Raw genomic sequence first — 25,759 nt, forward strand, 5'->3', positions numbered from 1 at the left:
CTCTCCTGTCTGTTGGGGTTGGAGTGAGTGAGGTGGTGGGAATGAACAGCGAAGGGTGGAATGAATGAGAATGATACAGGAGGGAGGAGGGATGATGTTTGTGTGAGGGGAGAATGGTCACAGAGAGGAAGGGAGGATGACTGTGAGGAGTTACACGGTGACTGATGAGACATAGAAATGACTAGAGTGGGATTTGAGTAATTCAGTATGTGGACAGAAGGAAATGGGTGAAAACACACAGGACAGAGGGATAGTGAGAGAGGTAGGGATGCTGGAGTGGGAAGAATGATGTGAGTGAAGAGAGAGTGATGACTGTGTGAGGAGAGTTGGGCAGAGAGATCAGTGAGAGTGACGCTCCAACTGGAGGGAGGAAAGGAGAGACTGAAAAAAGAGTCATACAGACAGAGTTAATGCCGTGAGATGGAGATGTGAGGAGAGGGATTTAAGAGTGAAAGACAGAGGTATTAAAGAACAAAGGAGAAAGGTGTGTGTGTATTTTAGAGGACAGATTTGACCTGGACTAGAGCCTTATGTTCCCTGCCATTGAGTTCCTTCCTGATCTAATGTGAACCTTGTTTACTGCATTACCCATCCTTCGTATATCTTCTTATTACAGATTTCCATTCTGACATAACTTGGGAATCCCTGGGGACATCGACCAGAGAACCTGGTCCAGGTTTTAACACAACCACAGCAGGGTCTTCAAGCTCGCATACAGATCTCCAATCAGACACAACTTGTGAACCTGATGGATCAGTGACAGGTAAACCTGGTCCGGGTCTGACCAGCACACCAGCTGTGTCTGTGAGTTCAGGTACAGATTCCCTGTCAGTCTCAACTTGTGAACCCCAGGGATCAGTGACAGGTAAACCTGGTCCGGGTCTGACCAGCACACCAGCTGTGTCTGTGAGTTCAGGTACAGATTCCCTGTCAGTCTCAACTTGTGAACCCCAGGGATCAGTGACAGGTAAACCTGGTCCGTGTCTGACCACCACACCAGCTGTGTCTGTGAGTTCAGGGACAGATTCCCTATCAGTCACAACTTGTGAACCCCAGGGATCAGTGACAGGTAAACCTGGTCCGGGTCTGACCACCATACCAGCTGTGTCTGTGAGTTCAGGGACAGATTCCCTGTCAGTCACAACTTGTGAACCCCAGGGATCAGTGACAGGTAAACCTGGTCCGGGTCTGACCACCATACCAGCTGTGTCTGTGAGTTCAGGGACAGATTCCCTGTCAGTCACAACTTGTGAACCCCAGGGATCAGTGACAGGTAAACCTGGTCCGGGTCTGACCACCATACCAGCTGTGTCTGTGAGTTCAGGGACAGATTCCCTGTCAGTCACAACTTGTGAACCCCAGGGATCAGTGACAGGTAAACCTGATCCGGGTCTGACCACCATACCAGCGGTGTCTACTAGTTCAGGGACAGATTCCCTGTCAGCCTCAACTTGTGAACCCCAGGGATCAGTGACAGCAGATCCTTCACAATTCAGGAATCCCAGGGTCTGTGAACTCAGGTATCCGTGGTGGGGTCATGTTCCCCTTCTTCAGACCTCAATATTCATCTGGGCTTTGACAGAGTAGTGACTGGTCACAGACATTCACCAGGGAGAGTTACTGAACTGGATGGATTTGGTATCTCTTCAGATCTGAGACCTCCTTTTCAAATTGTTGTCCCAGTGTCTACCCATTTCAATTCAACTTCCCATTCCCATTCCCATACGTCTTTCCAAGGATTCCTCCACTCACCTGATGAGGCCAAAATTAGGAGGGGCAACACCTTATATTGTATCTAGGTAGCTTCCAAACTAACAGTATGAACATTGGTTTTTCTAGCTTCCAATAATTTCCCCCTTCTACCAATTCTCTCTTTTTCAATTCCCATTCTGACTCCCCTCTTAACCCCTCTCTTCTTGTCACCAACCCATGACCTCCTTCTGGTCCCCTTCCTCCATCACTTTATTCTGTTCTCTGTGATTGGATTACTCCTCCTTCAGCCCTTTACCTCTTCCACATATCACCTCCCAGCTTCTCAAATCACCCCCTCCCTCACACACCCACCTTCCCACTCACCTCGCTTCACCTATCAACTGCCAGCTGTACTCCTCCCCACCTCTTTATTCTGGCTTCTTTCCCCTTCCTCTCCAGTGCGGATGAAGGGTCTCAGCCCAAAACATTCACTGTTTATTCCCCTCCAGAGATGCAGCCTGACCTGCTGAGTTCTTCCAGCATTTTGTGTGTGTTGCTCTGGATTTTCAGCATCTGCAGAATCTCTCATCTTTATGAATTATTGTCCCTGTTTAATCTCTGCCACTCTCCCATGTCTCTGTTACTTTGTTCCAGACCTGGAGGCTTCCACAATGGATCAGCCCGATGGATCATCTACAGGACAACCCACCCCATCACCATCCTCTGTCTCATCAAGAGAGAGATCCTCAGGTATCAGGTCTTGTGTCCATTGGGGTTTTTCAGTTTCTCGCTCTGTGACATTGAACCTCTTATAGACTGACTCACTTGCTGGATGTGCGTCCTGGTGAGGTGATAGTGATTGTTCAGCTGATCCTTCTCCCCATCTTGCATCAAATTCCACCAACATCCACCGTCTCTCCAAAGGCAGTGAGCGTTCTTGTGGAGAACAGTCCATGGGGTTGTTTGCTATCAGATGATAGTCAGAGATCTGTCAGGGTGAAGATACGTCTCTACCAAAGAAGGTGTAAGGAGCTCCTGCCCTCCTCTAGCCTGCAGGTCACCCTTGGGCAAGGTGTGGCATTTGCTTAGCACCACCCACACCCTCACAATCAGGGTCATGAAGAGGTATGGGAGCAGGTACTGGATGTTCCAGGGAAGGTGGGATCTGTTCCGTAGGGACGGTTTACACCTGAACTGGAGTGGTACTAACATTCTTGCAGGGAAGTTTGCTAGAGCTTCTTGGGGGGGTTTAAACTCAATTTGCAGGGGGCGGGGATCCAGAATGTGAGAGAGGATAGCGAGAGGAAGAATAAAGGACAGGTGGGGACTACACGGTTCCGGAATATTAAGTGTGTAGTAGAGGAAGGTGGGGCGGAACAAGTGATAAGGAGGACACATGTACAGAGGGATGGTCTGACAGAACATGGAGTTAAATGTGTTGCAAGAATAAGTAAATGTAGGAAGGACAACAAAATTCTAGGGGCGTATAGCCCGATGGGAGTTCGGGGAGCTGGGTTAAGCACAATAGGCAGCGATTCAAACAGAGAGAGGAGAAATGGGTTAAAAATTCTATATCTGAATGCACGAAGTGTCAGGAATAAGGCGGATGAGCTTGAAGCCCAGGTGTGAATGGGTAACTATGATGTTGTTGGGATAACGGAGACATGGCTGCAGGGAGATCAGACCTAGGAAATGAATGTACAAGGGTATACGTGCTATCATAGGGACAGAAATGTGGGCAGAGGGGGTGGGGAGGCCCTGTTGGTGAGGAATGAGATTCAGTCTTTTGCAAGGGGGGACATAGGGTCAGGAGAAGTAGAGTCTGTGTGGATAGAACTGAGGAACAGTAAGGGCAAAAGGACCCAAATGGGTGTTGTCTACAGGCCACCAAACAGTAGCATGGATATTGGGTGCAAGTTGAATAGGGAGTTAACATTGGCATGTGGCAAAGGTAATGTCGCAGTAGTTATGGGGGTTTCAACATGCAGGTGAACTGGGAGAATCAGGTTGGTGCTGGACCACAGGATAGGGAGTTTGTAGAGTGCCTACGGGATGCATTCTTGGAACAACTTGTACGAGAGCCGACCAGGGACAAGACTATTCTGGATTTAGTGTTATGTAATGAACAGGATTTGATAAGGGATCTCGCAGTAAACGAGCCATTAGGAGGCAGTGACCATAATATGGTAAGTTTTTATCTGCAATTTGAGAAGGATAAGGGCAGCTCGGAGGTGCCAGTGTTGCAGTTGAACTAAGGAGACTATGGAGCCATGAGGGAGGAGCTGGCCAAAGTTGACTGGACGGATAGCCTAGCAGAAAAGACAGTGGAACAGCAATGGCAGGTATTCTTGGGAATAATGCACAAGGTGCAAAATCAGTTCATCCCCCAGAGAAGGAAGGATTCAAAGGGGGGAAAGGGGCCTCAGTGGTTGACAAAAGAAGTCAGAGACTGCATAGCATTAAAAAAAGGAAATATGAGAGAGCTAAGGTGAGTGGGAGGACAGATGATTGGGAAGTTTTTAAGGAACAACAGAACTTAACTAAAAAGACAATACGGGGAGGAAAAATGAGGTACGAATGCAAGCTAGCCAGGAATATAAAGGAAGATAGCAAAAGCTTTTTTAGGTATGTGAAGAGAAAGAAGATAGTTAAGAACAATGTTGGGCCCTTGAAGAATGAATTGGGTGAAGTTGTTATGGGAAACAGAGAAATGGCAGAAGAATTTAATGAGTACCGGTACTTTAGATCTGTTTTCACTAAGGAAGACACAAACAATCTCCCAGATGTATGGGTGGGCCAAGGACATAGGGTAATAGAGGAAATGAAACAGATTGACATTCGGAAGGAAACGGTGATGAGAAGACTGATGGGACTGAAGGCTGACAAATCCCCAGGTCCAGATGGTCTGCACCCTAGGGTACTAAAGGAGGTGGCCCTGGAAATTGCGGATGCATTGGTAATCATTTTCCAATGTTCCTTAGATGCAGGATCAGTTCCTGAGGATTGGAGAATGGCTAATGTTATCCCACTTTTTAAGAAAGGAGGGAGGGAGATAACAGAACTATCGACTTGTCAGCCTGACATCGGTGGTGGGAAAGATGCTAGAGTCCATTATAAAGGATGAAATAGTGGCAAATCTAGATAGCAGTGATAGGATTGGGCCGAGCCAGCATGGATTTACCAAGGGTAAATCATGCTTGACTAATCTGTTGGAGTTTTTCGAGGATGTAACCAGGAAGTTAGATGGGGGAGATCCAGTGGATGTAGTGTACCTCGATTTTCAGAAGGCATTTGATAAGGTCCCACCTAGAAGATTGGTGGGTAAAATCAAAGCTCAGGGCATTGGGGGGAAGGCATTGACATGGATAGAAAACTGGTTGGCAGATAGAAAGCAAAGGGTAGCAGTGAATGGGTATTTCTCGGAATGGCAGGTGGTGACTAGTGGGGTGCCGCAGGGCTCGGTATTGGGACCACAGCTGTTTACCATTTATGTCAACGATTTGGATGAAGACATAGAAAATAACATCAGCAAATTTGCTGATGATACTAAGCTGGGTGGCAGTGTGACATGTGATGAGGATGTTAGGAGAATTCAGGGTGACTTGGATAGGCTGGGTGAGTGGGCAGATACTTGGCAGATGGCGTTTAATGTGAATAAGTGTGAGGTTATCCACTTTGGGAGTAAGAACAGGAAGACAGATTATTATCTGAACGGTATAGAGTTGGGTAAGGGAGTAATACAAAGAGATCTCGGAGTCCTTGTTCATCAGTCACTGAAGGTGAATGAGCAAGTGCAGCAGGCAGTGAAGAAGGCTAATGGAATGTTGGCCTTTATTACAAAGGGAATTGAGTACAAGAGCAAGGAAATCCTCTTGCATTTGTACAGAGCCCTGGTGAGACCACACCTGGAGTATTGTGTACAGTTTTGGTCTCCAGGGTTAAGGAAGGACATCCTGGCTGTAGAGGAAGTGCAGCGTAGATTCACGAGGTTTATTCCTGGGATGTCTGGACTGTCTTACGCAGGGAGATTAGAGAGACTGGGCTTGTACACGCTGGAATTAAGGAGATTGAGAGGGGATTTGATTGAAACATATAAGATTATTAAGGGATTGGACAAGATAGAGGCAGGAAATATGTTCCAGATGCTGGGAGAGTCCAGTACCAGAGGGCATGGTTTGAGAATAAGGGGTAGGTCATTTAGGACAGAGTTAAGGAAAAACTTCTTCTGCCAGAGAGTTGTGGGGGTCTGGAATGCACTGCCTCGGAAGGTAGTGGAGGCCAATTCTCTGGATGCTTTCAAGAAGGAGCTAGATAGGTATCTTATGGATAGGGGAATCAAGGGATATGGGGACAAGGTAGGAACCGGGTATTGATAGGAATTGATCAGCCATGATCGCAAATTGGCGGTGCAGGCTCGAAGGGCCGAATGGTCTACTTCTGCACCTATTGTCTATTGTCGTGTGAGCAGCTGGTACATATCACATATACGGGTTCAGCAACCACTGACGCCAGGCTGACAATATCTGAAGAGTATTGGTAATGGCTGGAGTCACCCATCCTGTAAAGACACTGCCCAGAACAATTATGGTGATGGACAGACCTTGATCGTCCACGTGATACGACATGAGACGTAATGATAACGATGTCGGAGAACAAGGACTGAGAGATGCGGCTTGGAGGGTGAGGAGATTTAAGTGGTTTTACACACAGAATGCTGGAGGAACTCAGCAGGTCAGGCAGCATCTATGGAAAAGAGTAAAAAGTCGACGTTTCAGGCCAAGACCCTTCATCAGGATTTCCAGCATCTGCAGATTTTCTCTTTATTTGTGATTTAAGTGGTTGTTTCATAATGATCATCGGGTGAGAGATGGGTGTGAGGTGGAGGAGTGAAGGATGGTAGGGGGGTCAGAGGAGTGAGGAATGGGCACTGAGAGGAGAGGATTGAGTGAAGAGGGAGGTGCGGATTGCCCGAGAGGATTATGTTGTGTGCAGATCCAGAGGTTTGACCAGTTCACACTGGTAGATTATAGATGTTTCTGTTCGTGATGACCACTCCCCATCTCATTTACTCTCTCCACCCTGATCCGCTGCTCGCCTGTCCTCTCCCACCCTGTTTCTCTCTTTGCAAATTCCCAGTCGGACACGACTCAGGAACCCCAGGGGTCTGCGACTGGAGGACCTGGTCCGGGTTTGTCCACCACCCCAGCAGGGTCTGCAAGCTCAGGTATCCATGGTTGGGTTCACCAAAGGGAATGTTTCTGCTCAGTTTCAGTCCTGGAATTCCCTCCTCACTCCCACTGAGGGGAGTCACGTGGAGTGACAGAGGTTTGAGAGAGCGAATCGGTGAAGGCACACCAAATGGTTTTGGTTTCTCCACCCTGTCCTGGTCTGATCACCAGGTTTGGTGTCTCCTCTCCGTCACTCTCCCACGTCTGTGGTCCTTTGTTCCAGTCCACTGGACTTCCACAGAGAAACAAGTCAAAGGATTGTCTACTGGTGATCTCTGCTGGGAACTGCCCCCTGTCCCAGCAGGAGATACATCCTCAGGTACCAAGACCTTGTGGGGAATGGACAATCTCTCTCACTGGATGTCCTTGTAGCTCATGTACATCGTCTCTCCTGTTGGATGTGGTATCCCATGGGGTGGGGTTCACTGGTGTCAGTGACTCGTCCCCTGTCTGGACAATTCTCAGTGGTGCATCGTCTCCCCTGTTGGATGTGGTTTCCTGTGGGGTGGGGATCACCAATGTCAGTGGCTCGTCCCCTGTCTGGACAATTCTCAGTCCTGTATTGAGGTCCCTCTGTTGGAGGTGGGGTGAGAATTCTACACTGAGGTGCTGGTGTTGTGTGTGGGCGTTAAAAGGAAGATGCTGTAGCTTTCAACAACAAGCCACTGTGGCTGTTAGTGTGGGCAGCTTGTGGGTGGTCTGACAGTCAGGAACAAGGGTTGAGAGCTGGGCTTTGTGAAGGAGGAGAGTTAAGTGACTGACTGGTCATTAGTCAGAGGGTTCGTCACGAAGGAATGGGGCCTGAAGTTGGAAATGGGTCCAGGAGCCTGAGGTCCCACACCCCCAGGTTCAGGAACAGTAACCATCTGGCTCCTAAACCAGTGTGGATAACTTTACTCACCTCACCTCTGAACTGATTGCACAGCCTACACACTCATTTTTATGGACTCCACAACTCATGTTCTCAGCATTTATCATCATCTATCTTGGATTTATTTCCACAAATTGTCTTCTGTTGCACACTGGTTGTTTGTTTTTATGTCGAGGTTTTCACACTTTCTGTTGTATATTTTATTATTTTCCTGTGAATGCTTGCAAGAAAATGATTCTTTGGGTTGTATATGTTGGCGTGTATGTACTCTGATAATAAAGTTACTTTATCTTTCATTTATATTAGAGTTATGGCTGCCAAGTAGGGACATTGTCTCTCTCAACCTCATTCTCCTGCCTTGTCATGTAACCTTTGACACCATTACTAATCAATAACCTATCAACCTCTGCTTTAAATATAACCAATGACTTGGCCTCCACAGTCTTCTGTGGTAATAAATTCCATAGATTCACCATCCTCTGGTCAATGAAAATCCTCCTCATTTCTGTTTTAAAGGAACGTCCTTCTGTTCTGAGGAAGTGCCCTCTCTATCCTAGACTCCCCCACTATAGGAAACATTGTCTTCACATCCGCTCTATACTGACCTTTCAATATTCGATAGGTTTCAATGAGATCCACCCTCTTTCTCTGAACTCCAGTGAGCACAGACCCAGAGCAATGAAACGCTCCTCATTCTCGAACATCTTCATTCCCAGGGGGATCATTCTAGTGAACCTCCTCTGGACCATCTCCAATGCCAGCACATCCTTTCTGAGATCAGGGGCCCAGAAATGCTCCCAACCACAGAGCCACCAATTCCGTCATCCATATCATTGACATATAATGTGAAAAGAAGCTGTCACGGCCAAACAAACCAAAGCAATTGCCACTGCTGGCAACCCTACGGATTTGACATGATGCATCCTCACTCCAATAATCAATTTTCCAAAAAGCTCGATATGTATTTGATCCTTTATTAGCAATTAGCAAACGTACAATCTTGAAGCAATGAAACTTAAGCATGCCCAAGTGTAAGCTAAGTGTAAGCTAAGTGTTATTGAGTGATCAGCAAAAGGTACGACATCTGCCCGTCCCCATCTACTACAAACTGCAATGAACAAAGCATGAAGGTGGAACTTATTCCCTTCACTTTTACCCCGTCCACATTCATGTGACTAGTTACCATAATAAATGCGAAACTCAGAATACAATGCAGATGGAGAACAGATATGTGGGTCATACAGAAGCCGTTCCAATATCGAACCCTATGGAATACCACCAGTCACCGACAGCCAACTAGAAAAGGCCTTTAATCCCAATCTTTCCCTCTGTCAGTCAGTCTACTAACTACAGTATGCTCGTATCTTTCCTGTAATATCATGGGCTCTTGTTTATTAGTATCGTGTGTGACAGCTTGTCAGAGGCCTTCTGAAGATCCAAATGCACAACATCCACCAATCCTCCTTTGTCTATTCTGCCTGTTATTTTCTCAAAGAATTCCAACGGATTTCTCAGGTAAGATCTCCCCTTAAGGAAACGATGCTAACATAGGCCTCTTTTCTCATGTGCCTCCAAGTACCCCAAAACCTCATCTTTATAATGGACTCCTTCCCAGCCAGTGAAGTCAGGCCTAACTAGCCTATAATTTCATGTCCTTTGCCTCCCTCCCTTCTTTAAGAGTAGAGTGACATTTGCAATTTTCCAGTCCTCCAGGGCCATTCCAGAATCCAGTGTTGTTGAAATATCCCTACTAATGCCGTCATCTCTTGCAAACTCCTGGGGTGTAGTCCATCTGGTCCAGGTGATTTACCTACCTTCAGCCCTTTTGGCTTCCCAAGCACCTTCTCCTTAGTATTAGCAAGTTCACTCACTCTTACCCCACGACACTCTCCAGTTTCAGATGTACAGCTGGTTTCTTCCATCGTAAAGACTGACAGAAGAACTATTAGGATGGGAAACAACTTCTTTCCCCATGCTGTCAGACACTGAACTCCCAGCTTCCTGCCAGGTCACATCACACTTGAAGCATGATGCTGTCTACCTTTTAACTTGTGTCACAAATGCACCTTATTATTTATGAATTTACAAGTGTTGATATTCATTTGTGTGTGTGTTTTACGTATGTCCGGAGGAACGTTGTTTCGTTTGGTGATAAAAAATGTGTACTGTTGAATGAAAGTAGACTGAGCTGGAACTTGAGTTTGAAAACATTTATTAAATTCATCCACCATTTCTTTGTCCTACCTCTGCAACATCATTTTCCATCCGTCCAATATCCACTGTCACCTCTCTTTTATTCTTGATATATCTGAAAAATCTTTTTGCATCCTCTTTTATACTGTTGGCTAACTTACTTTCATATTTCATCTTTTTTCTCCTTATTGTTTTTTCCAATTACCTTCTATTGGTTTTTAAGAGCTTCTGAATCGTCTAACCTCCCACTAATTCTTGCTCTATTCTCTGCCCTCTCTTTTGCTTTTATGCTGACTTTCACTTCCCTTGTCATCATGGTTGCATCATCCTCCATTTAAAAGACTTCATTTTCTTTGGATTTATCTATCCTGCACCTTCCGAATTGCTCCAGAAATTCCAGCCATTGCTGTTCTACTGTCATCACTGCAAGTATTCCCTTTCAATCAACTTTGGCCAGCTGCTCTCTCATGCCTTCTCTTGGAATTCAGCACCAATCTGAGTTTCCTAACCTGCTGCACATTGAAATCCCCCATGACCATCGTAACATTGCCCTTTTGTCCTGCCTTTTTTTATCTCCCGTTGTAATTTCTGCCCCACATCCTGGCAACTGTTGAGAGTCCTGTATATAACCCCCAACAGGGTCTTGCTATCCTTGCATTTTCTTAACTCAATCCACAAGGATTCAACATCTTCCAATATTATTCACCTGTTTCTAAGGACTTGATTTTATTTTTTACCAAGAGAGCCACCCCACTTCCTCTGCCTACGAGCATGTCCTTCTGAATGACGGAAGAGGTTGGGGATGAGCAAATGGGGGAATTGGGAAGGCGTCTGTGTGTGCAGTGTGTCAGAGTGATGAAACTGAGCCTGGTGGAGAGACTGGGGGACTGTGGTGGAAGAACAGAACTGGCTGGTGTGTGGACGTAGCAGGAAGAATCAGTCTCAGCCCTGGACCTATCCTCCAAACTCCATTTCTCACCTGGACCTTCTCTCGTCCCAGATCCAGATAGGAGGACAAGCCCCGACGCCGGGCAGGAGAAGCCGACGGATGCCATATGCAAAGCCTCTGAGATGATCCCAGGTAACCACTGAGTTCTGATAGGGGACCGTCAGGTACTCCTGATCACAGGGACCCTTTCTGATGCATCTGGCCTTCAGGTGGTTAGAGTCTGCCTGGAGCATCTCCCCAAACAGCGACGGACATTCCTCTCCCCCAAACCCCACCACTTTCAGCCTGGGAGAGGGAGGGAGTCCTTGTTCTGTCTGCCCTGTGGAAGTGGTATGCAGATGTTTACGGAGAGATGCAGGAGGGGCGGAATTCTTCCACAAGCAAGGCATGGATACTCAAAAAGGGGGTTTGACGTTACAAAAGTTTGTGCTCATGAAGGGGACGTTGCTCACATTTGAGCTGGTGCTGAGAAGTTCTGACGATATCACAGTTGCACTCGGGAGAGACACAATGGAGGGTCAGAGACTGTTCATTTGGGTAGAACTCAGGAATAGGAAGGGTGAAATCACACTGATGGATTGTACAACAGAACCCCCAATAGCCATCAGGACATTGAGGAATAGATATGTAATCAGGTTAAGGAAATGTGTTAAAATAATAGGGTTGTTGTCATGGGGGGTTCAGCTTCCCTCATGTAAACTGGGGCCTTCTTTGTGCAAGCAGTTTCGCTGGGGCAGAAAATGGGTTATTTTCTTTGGAGCAGTGGAGGCTGAGGGGAGATCTGATCGAGGTTTTGTGATTATGAGAGGCTGAGATAGAGCAGGTAAGGAGTGTCTGTTTCCCAGGGTTGAAATGCCCAACTCCAGAGGGCAGGTATTGAAGATGAGATGGGGTTAGGTTCAAGGGGGCTGTGAGGGGTAAGGTTTTTACTCAGTGGTGGGTACCTGGAATGCACTGTCTGGTATAGTGGTAGAGGCAAATACATTAGAGGCTTTTAAGGGACATTTAGATTGACAGATGGATGTGAGGAAGATGGAGGGATTTGGACATTATGTGGGAAGGAGGTATTAGATTCTGTGTCCTTTTGATTTACTTTTTAGCTGGTCCAGTACAACATTGTGGGCCGAATGGCCTGTTCCTGTGCTGTACTGATCTCTGTTCTGTATGAGACCAAGGTAAACTGAATCGGCCAGTGTGTGGAAGACACCAACACTGGGGGCATAGTGGGCGTGAGGAAGGCTATCAATATCTGTAGCAGGATCTGGATGAGCTGGGGAAATGGCAGATGGAATTTAATGCAGACAAGCATGATCGCACTTTGGGAATGTAAAGCAGGCTCAGACTCACACAGGGAACGGTGCGGTAGAACAGAGGAATCCGGGAATACAGATCCAGAACACTTTGAAAGTGGTGCCACAGGTAGATAGGGTTGTAAAGCGAGCTTTTGGCACATTGGCCTTCATAAATAAAAGTATTGACTGCAAGTGTTGAGATGCTATGCTGAAGTTGTATAAGACGTTGTTGAGGATTAATTTGGAGATTGTATGCAGTTCTGGTTACCTACCTACAGGAAAGATATCAATAAGATTGAAAGAGAGCAAAGAAAATTTACAAGCATGTAGCCAGGACTTGGGGACTTGAGTTTTGGGGAAAGGTTGGATAGGTTAGGAGTTTATTCCGGGGATGTAGGAGACAGAGGGGAGATTTGATAGAGGTATACAAAATTGTGAGGGGTACAGACAGGGTAAATGCAAGCGGTCTTTTTCCACTGAGGTTGGGTGGGACTGAAGCCCCCCCACAATATCCAACTTTCAATGAGGACTTGGGAACAAATTTCTCTTCAATCCATTCCACTGGATGGGGTTAGTTTTTCCCCTTCAGTTCGATACATCATGCGATGCTTTGAAAAACTTGTTCTTCTTTGTATTATTGACCATGCCAATCTTTACTGGCTTCAGCTAACATACACGCTTCCCTTCTTATTGAAATAAAATCTAGCCAGGGGAAGTGAGGTGAATTTACACGTTGCACAGAGATGCTGGTGGTGGATGGGGGAGGGACTGGTTACTGGAACGATGGGCAGGAGGGGAACCTGGGGTCAGCCTGGGTTCCCGTGCTTACACAGAGAGTCTGGTGGTGGATGGGGGAGGGACTGGTTACTGGAACGATGGGCAGGAGGGGAACCTGGGGTCAGCCTGGGTCCCCGTGCTTACTGTCACCAACACTCCAGTCCAACCACCCATCACACTGTGTGAGTCTGTTGTCTCTGGATCTACTCTGACTGAACACTTCTCTCAATCTTCCAGTGAACGGGCTCCTGTCAGATGAGGAGTGTGAGGAGATGATCAGCAGTGTCCAAGTGCTGTACCTTGGGCAGAACAACCTGGGAGACCCCCAGGAGCGAGAGGCCTACCTCAATCAGGTGAGAGATGTTGTCCACATTCATTCCCAGAGGTGGAGATTCTGATTCATGTGCCTTTGGTCAATCAAGGTCAATAATCAGTGACTCTCCCTTCCCGATGAGCGGTGAAACACCCAACCCTGAAATGATTACATCTGAGTCACCAGAGACTCCCCGTCCTCAGTCACCACCCAACGCAGGATATAAGAACAGAATTAGGCCATTGGGCCCATGAAGTCTGTTCCATGAATGTGTTTTACCATGGCACTTCCTCCCTGTAAGCCAAACCCTCTTTCCGATCAATCTCTGCTCTAAATACACCCAGTGTGAATGGGGACTGCCCCACCACCTAATAAACACCATCTCCCCGTCTCCCCCACCTCCAGCCCATTATACACGACTTCCAAAGACAAACTATTTACAGTGATCATTGTCCCCTCGTTGTCCCACCATTCCTCTAAATCCCTTATTCCTGAGTACATTGCATGCTCCTTATCCGGGCACGTACGTAGCCTTGGACAGTCGGTTCCCAACCTGCCTTCCTCCTCCACTGGCAACGAGTTCCCACCGACCGACCATCTCCACTCATATCCCTTCAGCTTTGCATCTCCCCCGTGGTCTCAGCGATCACTTTGTGACTTTCCTGCTCGGGGTTCCCCGTCGTTACCAGAGCAGAGGTTCCTCTGGTTTGGGGAAATGTTTTCCTCTGGTGCCCGTTTTCTAGGAACATTTATCTCCCATTCTGTGGACCGTCTGGTGTTTATAGGATATGATGATTTACAGGTTTAGGGGACATGATTCCATTCATTATGGAGTTAATGCTTCAGCTCAGAGACCCTTGGTCAGAACTGTCTGAGAAAGGGGGAGATACATCTGGTCTCAGTTTGGGAGACAGCAATACACTGCACTGGGTAATCGGTTTCACAGGTCTTTGAAGAGGTGGGTTTCCGTGTGGTAGGGATAGGAACTTGCCTGGTTTTGGGAGCTGGTGAGTGAAACTCCCAGATTGAGGGGTTGAAGGGAGTATCCTGGTCTGAAGAGGGGAAATCCCAGAGTCCGAGTGGGGAAACCCCCTGGTCTGATGGAGGGGGGCATCGCCTTATCTTCCGGGTGAGGAAAATCTTCTGGTCTTAGGGGTTGACGAGAATCCCTTGGTCTGAGGTGGGGGTGTGGTAGAAATCCCTTGGTCTTGGGGGATGAGAGGTGTTTCCAGGTCCAAGGGGAATGAGAGGCATTCTCTGCCCTCGGGGTAAGGAGATCTCCTAGTCCAAGGAGAGTGGAAATTTCCTGGACAGGGTGTGTGTAGAGATGGGAATCCCTGGTCTCAGTTGGTGAGGAGAATTCCCTGGTACGAGGGTGAGGGGGAGGTGAATGGTATTCTCTGGCCTCAGCGGGTGAGGACAATCCCCTGATCTGAGAGGGGTGAAAGGCTTTTCCGGGTCTCAGTAAGTGAAGACAATCCCCTGATCTGAGAGGGGTGAGAGGTATTCTCTGGCCTCAGGGTGAGGAGAATTCCCTGTTGGAGGGGGTAAGGGGCATTCTGTGAGAGGGGAGGGTTTTTCTCAGGTCTGAAGGAAAAGCTGATTCCATTTTCCGGGAAGCTCTATTCCCAGTTTGGAGCACGGGAATTTCTCTGATCCCGAGAGGAGGTGGATCCTTGTTGTGGGATGTTTGGAGGAGCAGATTCTCCTGGTGAAGGGATGGGGTTTGGGGAGGGGTTGATGGTGATTTCTGAGGAATTGAATTTTCCTGCTGTATAGGGAATGTAGTTCTTGGTGTGAAGAAGGGAATCTCCTGGTGGTAAGTGATAGATTTTGTGGGTGATGAGAAGAGGGTCTCTCTGCTGTCCGGATCCCCCACACAGTGCGGTCTAACCGTGTTTCTTCACCCGTCACTCACCATCAACATCCCTGGTCCACAGATACGTGAGATACTGAGGGAACAGCTCCCCTGCAAGCACATCTTGTCCAAGAGCAAACGTGACAAGGGAAATAACTGAGTGGGAAGATCTCCGATCGTGTTCGTCCAACATATCACAGGGTGATGGACGATGTGTGAAGTGTTCATGGGTTGTGGTGGGGAGTGTGAGGTTTCAGTGGGTTGTGTGATGGTGGTGGGGAATCCAATATCAGTGAAATATTATTAGCATCAATTGGACTGTGTATCTGTCATTGAGAATCAGGTTTATTATCAGTAACATATTACTCTTTCATCTTTCATTATTTCTCATCAATTGAATGTAATAATGGGTTTAATCCAAGCAATGAAAGACACATTCAGATTCTTGGGAAGTGGCTCTGTAATTGTTTCTGTATTTCCAATGATTCACGGTTACTTTAATTTAGAATGTATTTCTGTTTTCCTTCAGTTGTGATGTTACATTCATTTATGACTGTTATTAAAAGTAATATCATAAAGACACAAAATAAATGAACATTGCCAAACAGCTTGCGGAGAAGGGAGACCATTTCTGCACAATCGGTCTTCCTTTGCACGTCGGCTGTCTGTCGGTCTTTCTTTACGTGTAGATTTTCGTAAGTTGTATCATGATTTATTTTCACGTGAATGCTTGTAAGAAAATGAATCTCAGGGTAGTATATGGTGATGTATACTTACTTTGTTAATAAATTTACTTTAAACTTTGATTGCAAAGCTGTTCTTTTCAGTATCTGAATCAAGTTTAATAACACTGACATATGTCATGAAATTTGTTGTTTTGTGTCAGCAGTAGATTGTAAGACAGAAAATACTATAAATTACAATAAGAAATGTACAGAATATAAAAATAAGTCATGTAAAAAGAGAGCAAGAATATCTTCAAGCTGATTATCTTGCCTGCAATTTCCATTAAGTACTGAAGACTGGTTCTGTATTGAATTAATATCTGCTACACTCACATAATTCCACAAATCCTGAATAATTCCGAACAGAACCTATCAAATACCTGGAAGAGGCCTGAACTGCTACAGCACAGGAGGTTGTGGATCAGCAGCGGGTAAGAGGGATGAGTGAGGATGGGTACCTGCTGTGTTTTGTAACTACAAAACATTAAACTAATGAAAAGAATGACACGGGAGCGGGAATGTGAGTCTAACTTTGTTTTTTTACTTTAAGCGAGGCACACACGTATCACGTGGTAGCTTCATGACGTATGCAATACTTTAATTTTTTAGATAATCCTTAACAAATTATTTAAACAAGAATGTTTAATCAACAGTATATTTACAATATTACTGAAATATTAAATACACACCGTTCCTACCTGCTTAGCTGTAAACAATTCAATGGACAATGCATCTCCACTCTCTATACACAGTATACTATATAATACAACTACTATAGACAGACATCATGCAGAGTCAATTTCAAATTGTCCCATTCAGGCGAAAGATTGATTCACTATGGATGGAGGTTTTCTTACTCTTTAATGTCTTTCCTGACTGAGGGATCACTACATTTGGCAGGTGTGACTTTTGAAGTATCGAACCTCACCCACATTAGCACTGGTTAAAACATTTTCCACCCCAAAGCAGACTCGAGGCCTTTCTGTCGATCTGTGTGTGTTGTTTGTCACTGCAGCATGAAGGCAACGTGATGCAGAGGCTGTGGGGTGTTCACGTCCATCACCCGGAACTTGTGACATGACTGCACCTGTACCATAAGGTGAGGTGTCACGGGCAAGCTTCACTAGACAGTGTGGATCACGATGTGTGAGTGCAGTGTGTGTTGTCACCATTTCCTTTACCTTTTGTCCATTTCCATCTCTTCCCCATCTGTGATAACGGGTGAAAGGAGTGGAGGACAGTAGCCAGGTTTGGCAGGAATTAACAAATCCTAAAAAGGACCACAACTCTGACATGTCCTGGATAATAATAAGCCCTGGATCACTAGTCACATCAAAGGCCTCCTAAACCAGAAGAAGAGGGCCTTTAAAGATGGTGATCGGTTGGAGCTTAAAAGAGTTCAGAAGGAACTCAGAGTACAGATAAGGGGGGCAAAGGAGCAGTATAGGAGGAAGCTAGAACAAAAGCTGCAGAAAAAAAGCATGAAGGAGGTGTGGGATGGGATGAAGATCATCACCGGATGCGGTGCAAAGCGGGGGGCGAACATAAGCGGAGATGTGGAGAAAGCGAACCAGCTGAACAACTTCTTCAACAAGTTCGACAGCTCAATCTCATCCTCACCGCAGAAATCCACACCAGGCTTACTTCCCTCACAGGAAAATAGCCACTCACAGGAGACCTTGCCCACGCCCAGGATTATGGCTGCACAGGTGGAAGGTCAACTGAGGAAGATCTGTACCAGCAAGGCGGCTGGACCGGATGGAGTTTCCCCACGATTACTGAGGGCCTGTGGGACTGAGCTGGGAGAACCACTACAGCGCATCTTCAACATGAGCCTGGAGCAGAGAAGAGTACCTAGACAGTGGAAAACATCCTGTATTGTCCCGGTACCGAAGAAACCACAACCAAAGGAGTTGAATGACTTCAGACCTGTTGCCTTGACGTCGCACGTGATGAAGACCATGGAGCGGCTGATAATACAGAATCTGAGGCCACAAACCAGGCACGCCCAGGATCCTCTTCAGTTTGAGTATAAGGAGAAGGTGGGAGTGGAGGATGCTATCACGTATTTGCTGCACAAATCACTCTCTCACCTAGAGGGGGTCAGTTGTGCTGTGAGGATTACATTCCTTGACTTCTCTAGTGCCTTTAACACCATCCAGCCCAAGATCTTAAGGCACAAACTAACGGAGATGGGAGTAGACTCTCACATGGTGGATTGGATAGTGGACTACTTGACAGATAGACCTCAGTATGTGCGGTTGGGAGACTGTAGGTCTGACACGGTGGTCAGCAGCACAGGGGCGCCGCAGGGAACCGTACTCTCTCCGGTCCTGTTCACCCTGTACACATCAGACTTCCAATATAACTCGGAGTCCTGCCATGTGCAGAAGTTCGCTGACGACACGGCCATAGTGGGGTGTGTCAGGAATGGACAGGAGGAGGAGTATAGGAAACTGATACAGGACTTTGTGATATGGTGCAACTCAAACTACCTGCGTCTCAATATCACCAAGACCAAGGAGATGGTGGTGGACTTTAGGAGATCTAGGCCTCCTATGGAGCCAGTGATCATTAATGGAGAATGTGTGGAGCAGGTTAAGACCTACAAGTATCTGGGAGTACAGTTAGATAAGAAGCTAGACTGGACTGCCAACACAGATGCCTTGTGCAGGAAGGCACAGAGTCGACTGTACTTCCTAAGAAGGTTGGCGTCATTCAATGTCTGTAGTGAGATGCTGAAGATGTTCTATAGGTCAGTTGTGGAGAGCGCCCTCTTCTTTGTGGTGGCGTGTTGGGGAGGAAGCATTAAGAAGAGGGACACCTCACGTCTTAATAAGCTGGTAAGGAATTCGGGCTCTGTCGTGGGCAAAGTACTGGAGAGTTTAACATCGGTAGCTGAGCGAAGGGCGCTGAGTAGGCTACGGTCAATTATGAATAACTCTGAACATCCTCTACATAGCACCATCCAGAGACAGAGAAGCAGTTTCAGCGACAGGTTACTATCGATGCAATGCTCCTCAGACAGGATGAAGAGGTCAATACTCCCCAATGCCATTAGGCTTTACAATTTTACCGCCAGGACTTAAGAACTTTTTAAAAGCTATTATTAATGCTTTTTGAGATAGTGATTTAGATGCATATCATATTTTTTACTGAGTTAAGTATTGTATGTAATTAGTTTTGCTACAACAAGTGTATGGGACATTGGAAAAAAGTTGAATTTCCCCATGGGGATGAATAAAGTATCTATCTATCTATCTATCTATCTATCTATGTCCTGTGGGCTCGGGGCATCCACCACTGCTTGAATTTTCTCAGCACACTTGTGTAATTCTTGTGCGTCAATGATGTGATGTTTGGTTTAAAGAAGTTACAGTTGTCGTGTCATGTACTGGGTCATAATCTTTCAATCTTTTTAACTCTGCCTTGAGGTTTTAAAGATCATCCTTACCGGTCATCTGGGTAACACTGAGTGGCTGGACAGCCTTGCAGCACCTGGTCCATCGCTTTCTGCTGGACCTCAGGTGCAGATGCTCCTCCAAAAATAAGCAGAAAAACTCTTTGTGAGTGTTTATGGTGAGAAACACTATGGACTCTTCTTTCATCTCCCTCTGTAGGTGAGCCTCAGCTAAGTCCACTTTGCTCAAGTGTTTTCCTCCAGAAAAGTTTGCAGAGGGCCCCTCCATCCCAGGCAGAAGGTATCGATCTACTTTCGGTACTGGGTTGATGGTGATCTGAAAATCACCACAGATCTGGACAGACCCATTCTTCTCGGCTACTGGGACCACTGGCATTGCTCACGGGTTCCACTCGAGCTTGGACAGAATTTCCTCAGCCTCCACGTGATCCAGCTCACTGGCTACTTTATCATGGATAGTCTAAGGAACTGGTCGGGCTTTGCTAAACTTGGGTGTGGGATGTTCATTTAACACAGTTTTACCCGTGATATGTTTGAGTTTTCCAATGGGATCCTTGAACACTGCTGTGGCATCATCCATGACCTTGCTTAATTCACTTTCAGTTGACTCTCACGGGGGTTGTGTTATTCCCACAGGAATGATCTCTTCTCCAGTATAAGATCTGCAGGCTTCAATTTAATATCTTTGAAATAGCATTCAATCTGATTTTGTGGAATTACTGGAACAGCTGAGCTGGAGTCCAATTCTGGTGCAAGCCACATTGCTTGTCTATTATTGGTTTTCAAATTGTAAAGCTCAAGAGTACCCAGTCTACCCAAGAACATCTGCTGCTGCTGGAAATCCAGAGCAACACACACAAAATGCTGGAAGAACTCGGCAGGTCAGGCAGCATCTATGGAAAAGAGTTAACAGTCCACGTTTCAGGCCAAGACCCTGCATCAGGACTGAAATGTCAACTGATGGTGCTTTTCCACAGATGCTGCCTGACCTGCTGAGTTTCTCCAGCACTTACATAGAACATAGAATAGTACAGCACATTACAGGCCCTTCGGCCCACAATGTTGTGCCGACCCTCAAACCCTGCCTCCCATATAACCCCCCCCCCCCCACTTTAAATTCCTCCATATACCTGTCTAGTAGTCTCTTCAACTTCACTAGTGTATCTGCCTCCACCACTGACTCAGGCAGTGCATTCCATGCACCAACCACTCTCTGAGTGTAAAACCTTCCCCTAATATCCCCCTTGAACTTCCCACCCCTTACCTTAAAACCATGTCCTCTTGTACTGAGCAGTGGTGCCCTGGGGAAGAGGTGCTGGCTGTCCACTCTGTCTATTCCTCTTAATATCTTGTACACCTCAATCACGTCTCCTCTCTTCCTCCTTCTCACCAAAGAGTAAAGCCATAGCTCCCTTAATCTCTGATCATAATCCATACTCTCTAAACCAGGCAGCATCCTGGTAAATCTGCTCTGTACCCTTTCCAATGCTTCCACATCCTTCCTATAGTGAGGTGACAAGAACTGAGACACAGTACTCCAAGTGTGGCCTAACTAGAGTTTTATAGAGCTGCATCATTACATCGTGTCTCTTAAACTCTATCCCTCGACTTATAAAAGCTAACACCCCATAAGCTTTCTTAACTACCCTATCTACCTGTGAGGCAACTTTCAGGGATCTGTGGACATGTACCCCCAAATCCCTCTGCTCCTCCACACTACCAAGTATCCTGCCATTTACTTTGTACTCTGCCTTGGAGTTTATCCTTTCAAAGTGTACCACCTCACACTTATCCGGGTTGAACTCCATCTGCCATTTCTCAGCCCACTTCTGCATCCTATCAATGTCTTTCTGCAATCTTTAACAATCCTCTACACTATCTACAACAACACCAACCTTTGTGTCATCTGCAAACTTGCCAACCCACCCTTCTACCCCCACATCCAGGTCGTTAATAAAAATCATGAAAAGTAGAGGTGCCAGAGCAGATCCTTGTGGGACACCACTAGTCACAACCCTCCAATCTGAATGTACTCCCTCCACCACGACCCTCTGCCTTCTGCAGGCAAGCCAATTCTGAATCCACCTGGCCAAACTTCCCTGGATCCCATGCCTTCTGACTTTCTGAATAAGCTTACTGTTTGGAATCTTGTCAAATGCCTTACTAAAATCCATGTAGATCACATCCACTGCACTACTCTCATCTATATGCCTGGTCACCTCCTCAAAGAACTCTATCAGGCTTGTTAGGCATGATCTGCCCTTCACAAACCCATGCTGACTGTCCCTGATCAGACCATGATTCTCTAAATGCCCATAGATCCTATCTCTAAGAATCTTTTCCAACAGCTTTCCCAGCACAGACACAAGGCTCACTGGTCTATAATTACCTGGACTATCCCTACATTTTGTGTGTGTTCCTGTGTCACTCTCATGATGATCAGATTTTCATCATTGCAGATTAATGCTCTTTTTGTAACTACAACTGGATATTTATATTTTGCTCTTCCCTGTGCAATCCATTTATATTTCTCTGTCTGGCATGATCTATGTATGGGCAGAATTTGTTAGGTATATCCAGGAGGGATTCTTAAATCAATATGTGGACAATCCATTGAGAGGAGGAGCTGTACTGGACATGGTGTTGGGTAATGAACCTGGCCAGGTGTCTGACCTTACAGTGGGTGAACAGTTGGGGAACAGTGACAACAACTCCTTAACTGTCAGGATAGCGATAGATAAGGATAGGTATGGATCTTGTGGGAGAGTTTTAAATTGTAGGGTAAATTACAAGGGGATTAGGCAAGAACTAAGAAGGGTTAATTGAGAACACCTTTTTTCTGGCAAGTCCACATCAGGCACATGGAGGGTGTTTAAAGATTAATTACACAGAGTTCAGGAGAGGTGTCTTCCTGTTAGAAGGAAGAACAGGAATGGAAGTAGAAGAGAACCTTGGATATCCAGAGAGGTGATGTATTCAGTCAAGGTGAAAAAGGAAAAGTATGTAAATCTACGGAAGTCAGGATCAAGAGAAACACATTAGGAGTATAAAGAAGGCAGATAAGAACTAAAGATGGCAGTTAGGAAAGCCAGGAGAGGCGGACCACTACCGGATAAAGGGGGAACATTTGTTTGGGTGTGGACAATGTGAATGAGGTATTAATGAGTACAGTACATTGCTCAAGTGATTACAAAGGAAAAGGACATGGAGGACCAGGAGATCAATGCCGTGTGTATAAAGTCTGGTTCGGCCTCATCTGGAGTACTGTGTGGAGTTCTAGTCAACCCAACAAAGGAAGGATGTTGAGGTTTTGGAAAGGTCGCACAAGAGATTTACTAAGATGCTGTCTTGTTTAGAGAGAATGTGCTAACATGAGAGGCTGGATAAACCTGAGTTGTTTTCTCCAGATCGGCAGAGGCTAAAAGGAAATCTAATGGAGGTTTATATGACTATGAGAGGCAGAGATAGAGGAGACAGAGAGTATCTGTTCCCCAGGGTTGAAATGTCTAATACCAGAGGGCAGACATTGAAGGTGAGAGGGGATATGAGGGGTAAGATGGAGGGATACAGACATTGTGTAAGTAGGATGGATTAGTTTTCGGGTGTTTTGGACAGAACATTAAGGGCCAAAGGGCCTGCTGCTCTGCTGTACTGTCCTATGATCGATGCACTTCTCATAATTTCAGCAAGTCTCATCTTTAAAGCTCCATTGGTCTGGTGTACGTGAGTCCTTGCCACATCGGTAACACAATGTTGTTCAGACAGTCCAGCTCCAATTTGTCATTGCAATGTAGTTCACACTCATTTTCATGTCTGACTGCAACACAATTGTGTCTATGCTGGACACTGGGCTGAGTTCACAGGAATATAATGGACAGAGAGGGTGAGAGGGGGACAGTTCACAGGATAAATCCCCCCACACCAGCAATGTGTCAGTGTTGGACACTGGGCTGAGTTTACAGGAATATAATGGACAGAGAGGGTGAGAGGGGGACAGTTCACAGGATAAATCCCCCCACACCAGCAATGTGTCAGTGTTGGACACTGGGCTGAGTTCACAGGAAGATAATGGACAGAGAGGGTGAGAGACGGACAGTTCACAGGATAAATCCCCCCACACCAGCAATGTGTCAGTGTTGGACACTGGGCTGGGTTCACAGGAATATAATGGACAGAGAGTGTGAGAGACGGACAGTTCACAGGATAAATCCCCCCACACCAGCAATGTGTCAGTGTTGGACACTGGGCTGAGTTCACAGGAATATAATGGACAGAGAGGGTGAGAGAGAGACAGTTCACAGGATAAATCCCCCCACACCAGCAATGTGTCAATGTTGGACACTGGGCTGAGTTCACAGGAATATAATGGACAGAGAGGGTGAGAGAGGGACAGTTCACAGGATAAATCCCCCCACACCAGCAATGTATCAGTGTTGGACACTGGGCTGAATTCACAGGTCAGTTAATCTCCCTGTCGCGCGAGCCGCACCTTCCGTCCTGTCATTGGTCAATTCACCCACTCGCCGCGTGCACTTCACCCTACGTCACTGCTCAGGTAACTCCGCCCACCCCCGAGCTCCATCTTTGTTCAGGTAAACCGTCGGCTTGCGAGCTCCTCCCTCCGCCTCCAGTCGATTCGTTTGCCTGGAGCGCGAGCCCCACCTTCCGTGCTGCTTTATTGGTCGGACAGTCCGCCAATCCTGCTAACCCCACCACCCTCCTTCCTTCATTGGTCGATTGATCGAGCCCCCCCTGAGGGTGTCGGAGTGTCTGTTTGGAGCATCTGAGGATCAGGGAGGGTCAGAAGGTGAGGAGGGTCTCGGCGAGGACGGGTCTGAAAGTGAGCAGGGTCTCAGTGGGGGAGAGTCTGATAGTGATAAGGGTTTCATTGAGGGAGGGAATGAGGGTGAGGAGGGTCTCGCTGAAGGAGGGTCTGAGGGTGTCGGTGAGGGAGGGAATGAGGATGAGGAGGGTCTGATGTTGAGGGAAGGTCTCAGTGAGAGGGGGTCTGAGGTTGAGCAGTGTCGGTGAGGAGGGTGTTGATTCGGGAGGATCTGACGGTGAGGTAGCGTCTCAGTGAGGGAGGGTCTGAAGCTGAGGTGGGTCGTGGACCATATGGGAGCTCTTTAGGATGAGTGATGTTCTGAATAGTTCCTGAGGTAGAGATGGGTCTGCAGTGAGGGAACACTCCAGGGTGAGGGATGGATTGAGGGAACTCATGAGGTAAGCAGATGGGCTGTATGATCTCCTGAGGTAGTGGGATTGACTGAGGTGAGGGATGGGTCCGAGGGAGTTCCTGAGGTCGAGGGACCATCTGACTTGAGAGATCTCCATAGGATGAGAGATGGCGGGGTTTGAGGGACAGACTTGAGGGAGCTTCTGAGGTAGCAGGGTAGTCGGTGCGAGGGGGCTCCTGAGGCTGAGGGACGGTGTGTTGAGAGGGAGCTCCTGAGGGTGAGGGACGGTGTGTTGAGCGGGAGCTCCCGAGGGTGAGGGACGAGTCTGAGGTGGGCAGAGTCCCAATGGTCAGAGTCCACTGATGACGGGTCTGTTACAGGAAGGTGTCAGACTGAGAGCGATGGACTCTCCGTGTCAGAGGCAACGTCTGGTGAGGAGCCACAGGGGAACATTGAACAACAGATGGAAACCAGGCTGAGGTGAGAGATGGAGCTGAGACTGGGAGGGTGAACATTTCCTCTGGTCTCACTCCCCACTGAGATATCACTGCTGTCCCATCCCTGCCCCTATTATCCTGAATTAATCTCTACAACACTGTCCACCATGACCCTCTGCTCTAGAATTACCTCCTGAGACCCCTCCACCACTGAGTGTATGTCCCTCATGATTGTCTACACCTCTATAAGATGACCACTCATTCTTCTACACTCCAGTGGGGACAAAACAAAAAGTCCCAACCTGCTTACCCTCTGTCCATAACTCAATCTCATGAGTCCTGGCAACATCCTGGTAAATCTCCTCTGCACTCCGTCCAGCTTCATGATCTTGTTCATGATATTATCGGCATTTCCAGCGGGCAGCAGAGTGAGAGGGTGCAGAGTGATAGGGCTTTGTCTCAACGGGCTTAGGCAGAAATGGGAAGAGGCTTTCTGCGACCGCTGAGTCTTACAGTTAAGTGGTAGGTTACAGGTTTATTTATTTAGAGCTGACAGTAGCATTAGAGGTATGCATTTAGGATTAGTGTTATGCCTGGAGTGCCAGATGTGGGGACCTTGGGAGACTCCCAGCCTCCCCCAGGAATACACCTGCTCCAGATGCAATGAGATGAAGCTCCTTAGGGATCGTGTGAGGGATCTGGAGCAACAACTTGATGACCTTCAGCTAATTAGAGAAAGTGAGGAGGTGATCAATAGTACCTTTAGAGAGATAGTGGACAGCACCATCTGTGACAGTCCCCCTCAGGAATCGATGTATAGTTTTAG

General features: G+C 46.9%; 1 protein-coding gene across 1 annotated transcript in view; it reads left to right on the plus strand.

Annotated features, from left to right (window-relative positions):
• LOC140722194 (uncharacterized) overlaps positions 1-15,930 on the plus strand; it is a 44,718-nt gene extending 28,788 nt beyond the window's left edge. Inside the window, exons 15-19 of the mRNA XM_073036988.1 lie at positions 617-763; positions 2,347-2,442; positions 10,985-11,065; positions 13,240-13,355; positions 15,256-15,930. Of these exons, the coding sequence (XP_072893089.1) occupies positions 617-763; positions 2,347-2,442; positions 10,985-11,065; positions 13,240-13,355; positions 15,256-15,333 (518 nt within the window). The 3' untranslated portion in view covers positions 15,334-15,930. The remainder of the gene's footprint in view (positions 1-616; positions 764-2,346; positions 2,443-10,984; positions 11,066-13,239; positions 13,356-15,255) is intronic.
• Positions 15,931-25,759: the final 9,829 nt, after the last annotated feature.

Source organism: Hemitrygon akajei, unplaced genomic scaffold, assembly GCF_048418815.1.
Source record: "Hemitrygon akajei unplaced genomic scaffold, sHemAka1.3 Scf000072, whole genome shotgun sequence".
Taxonomy (NCBI): domain Eukaryota; kingdom Metazoa; phylum Chordata; class Chondrichthyes; order Myliobatiformes; family Dasyatidae; genus Hemitrygon; species Hemitrygon akajei.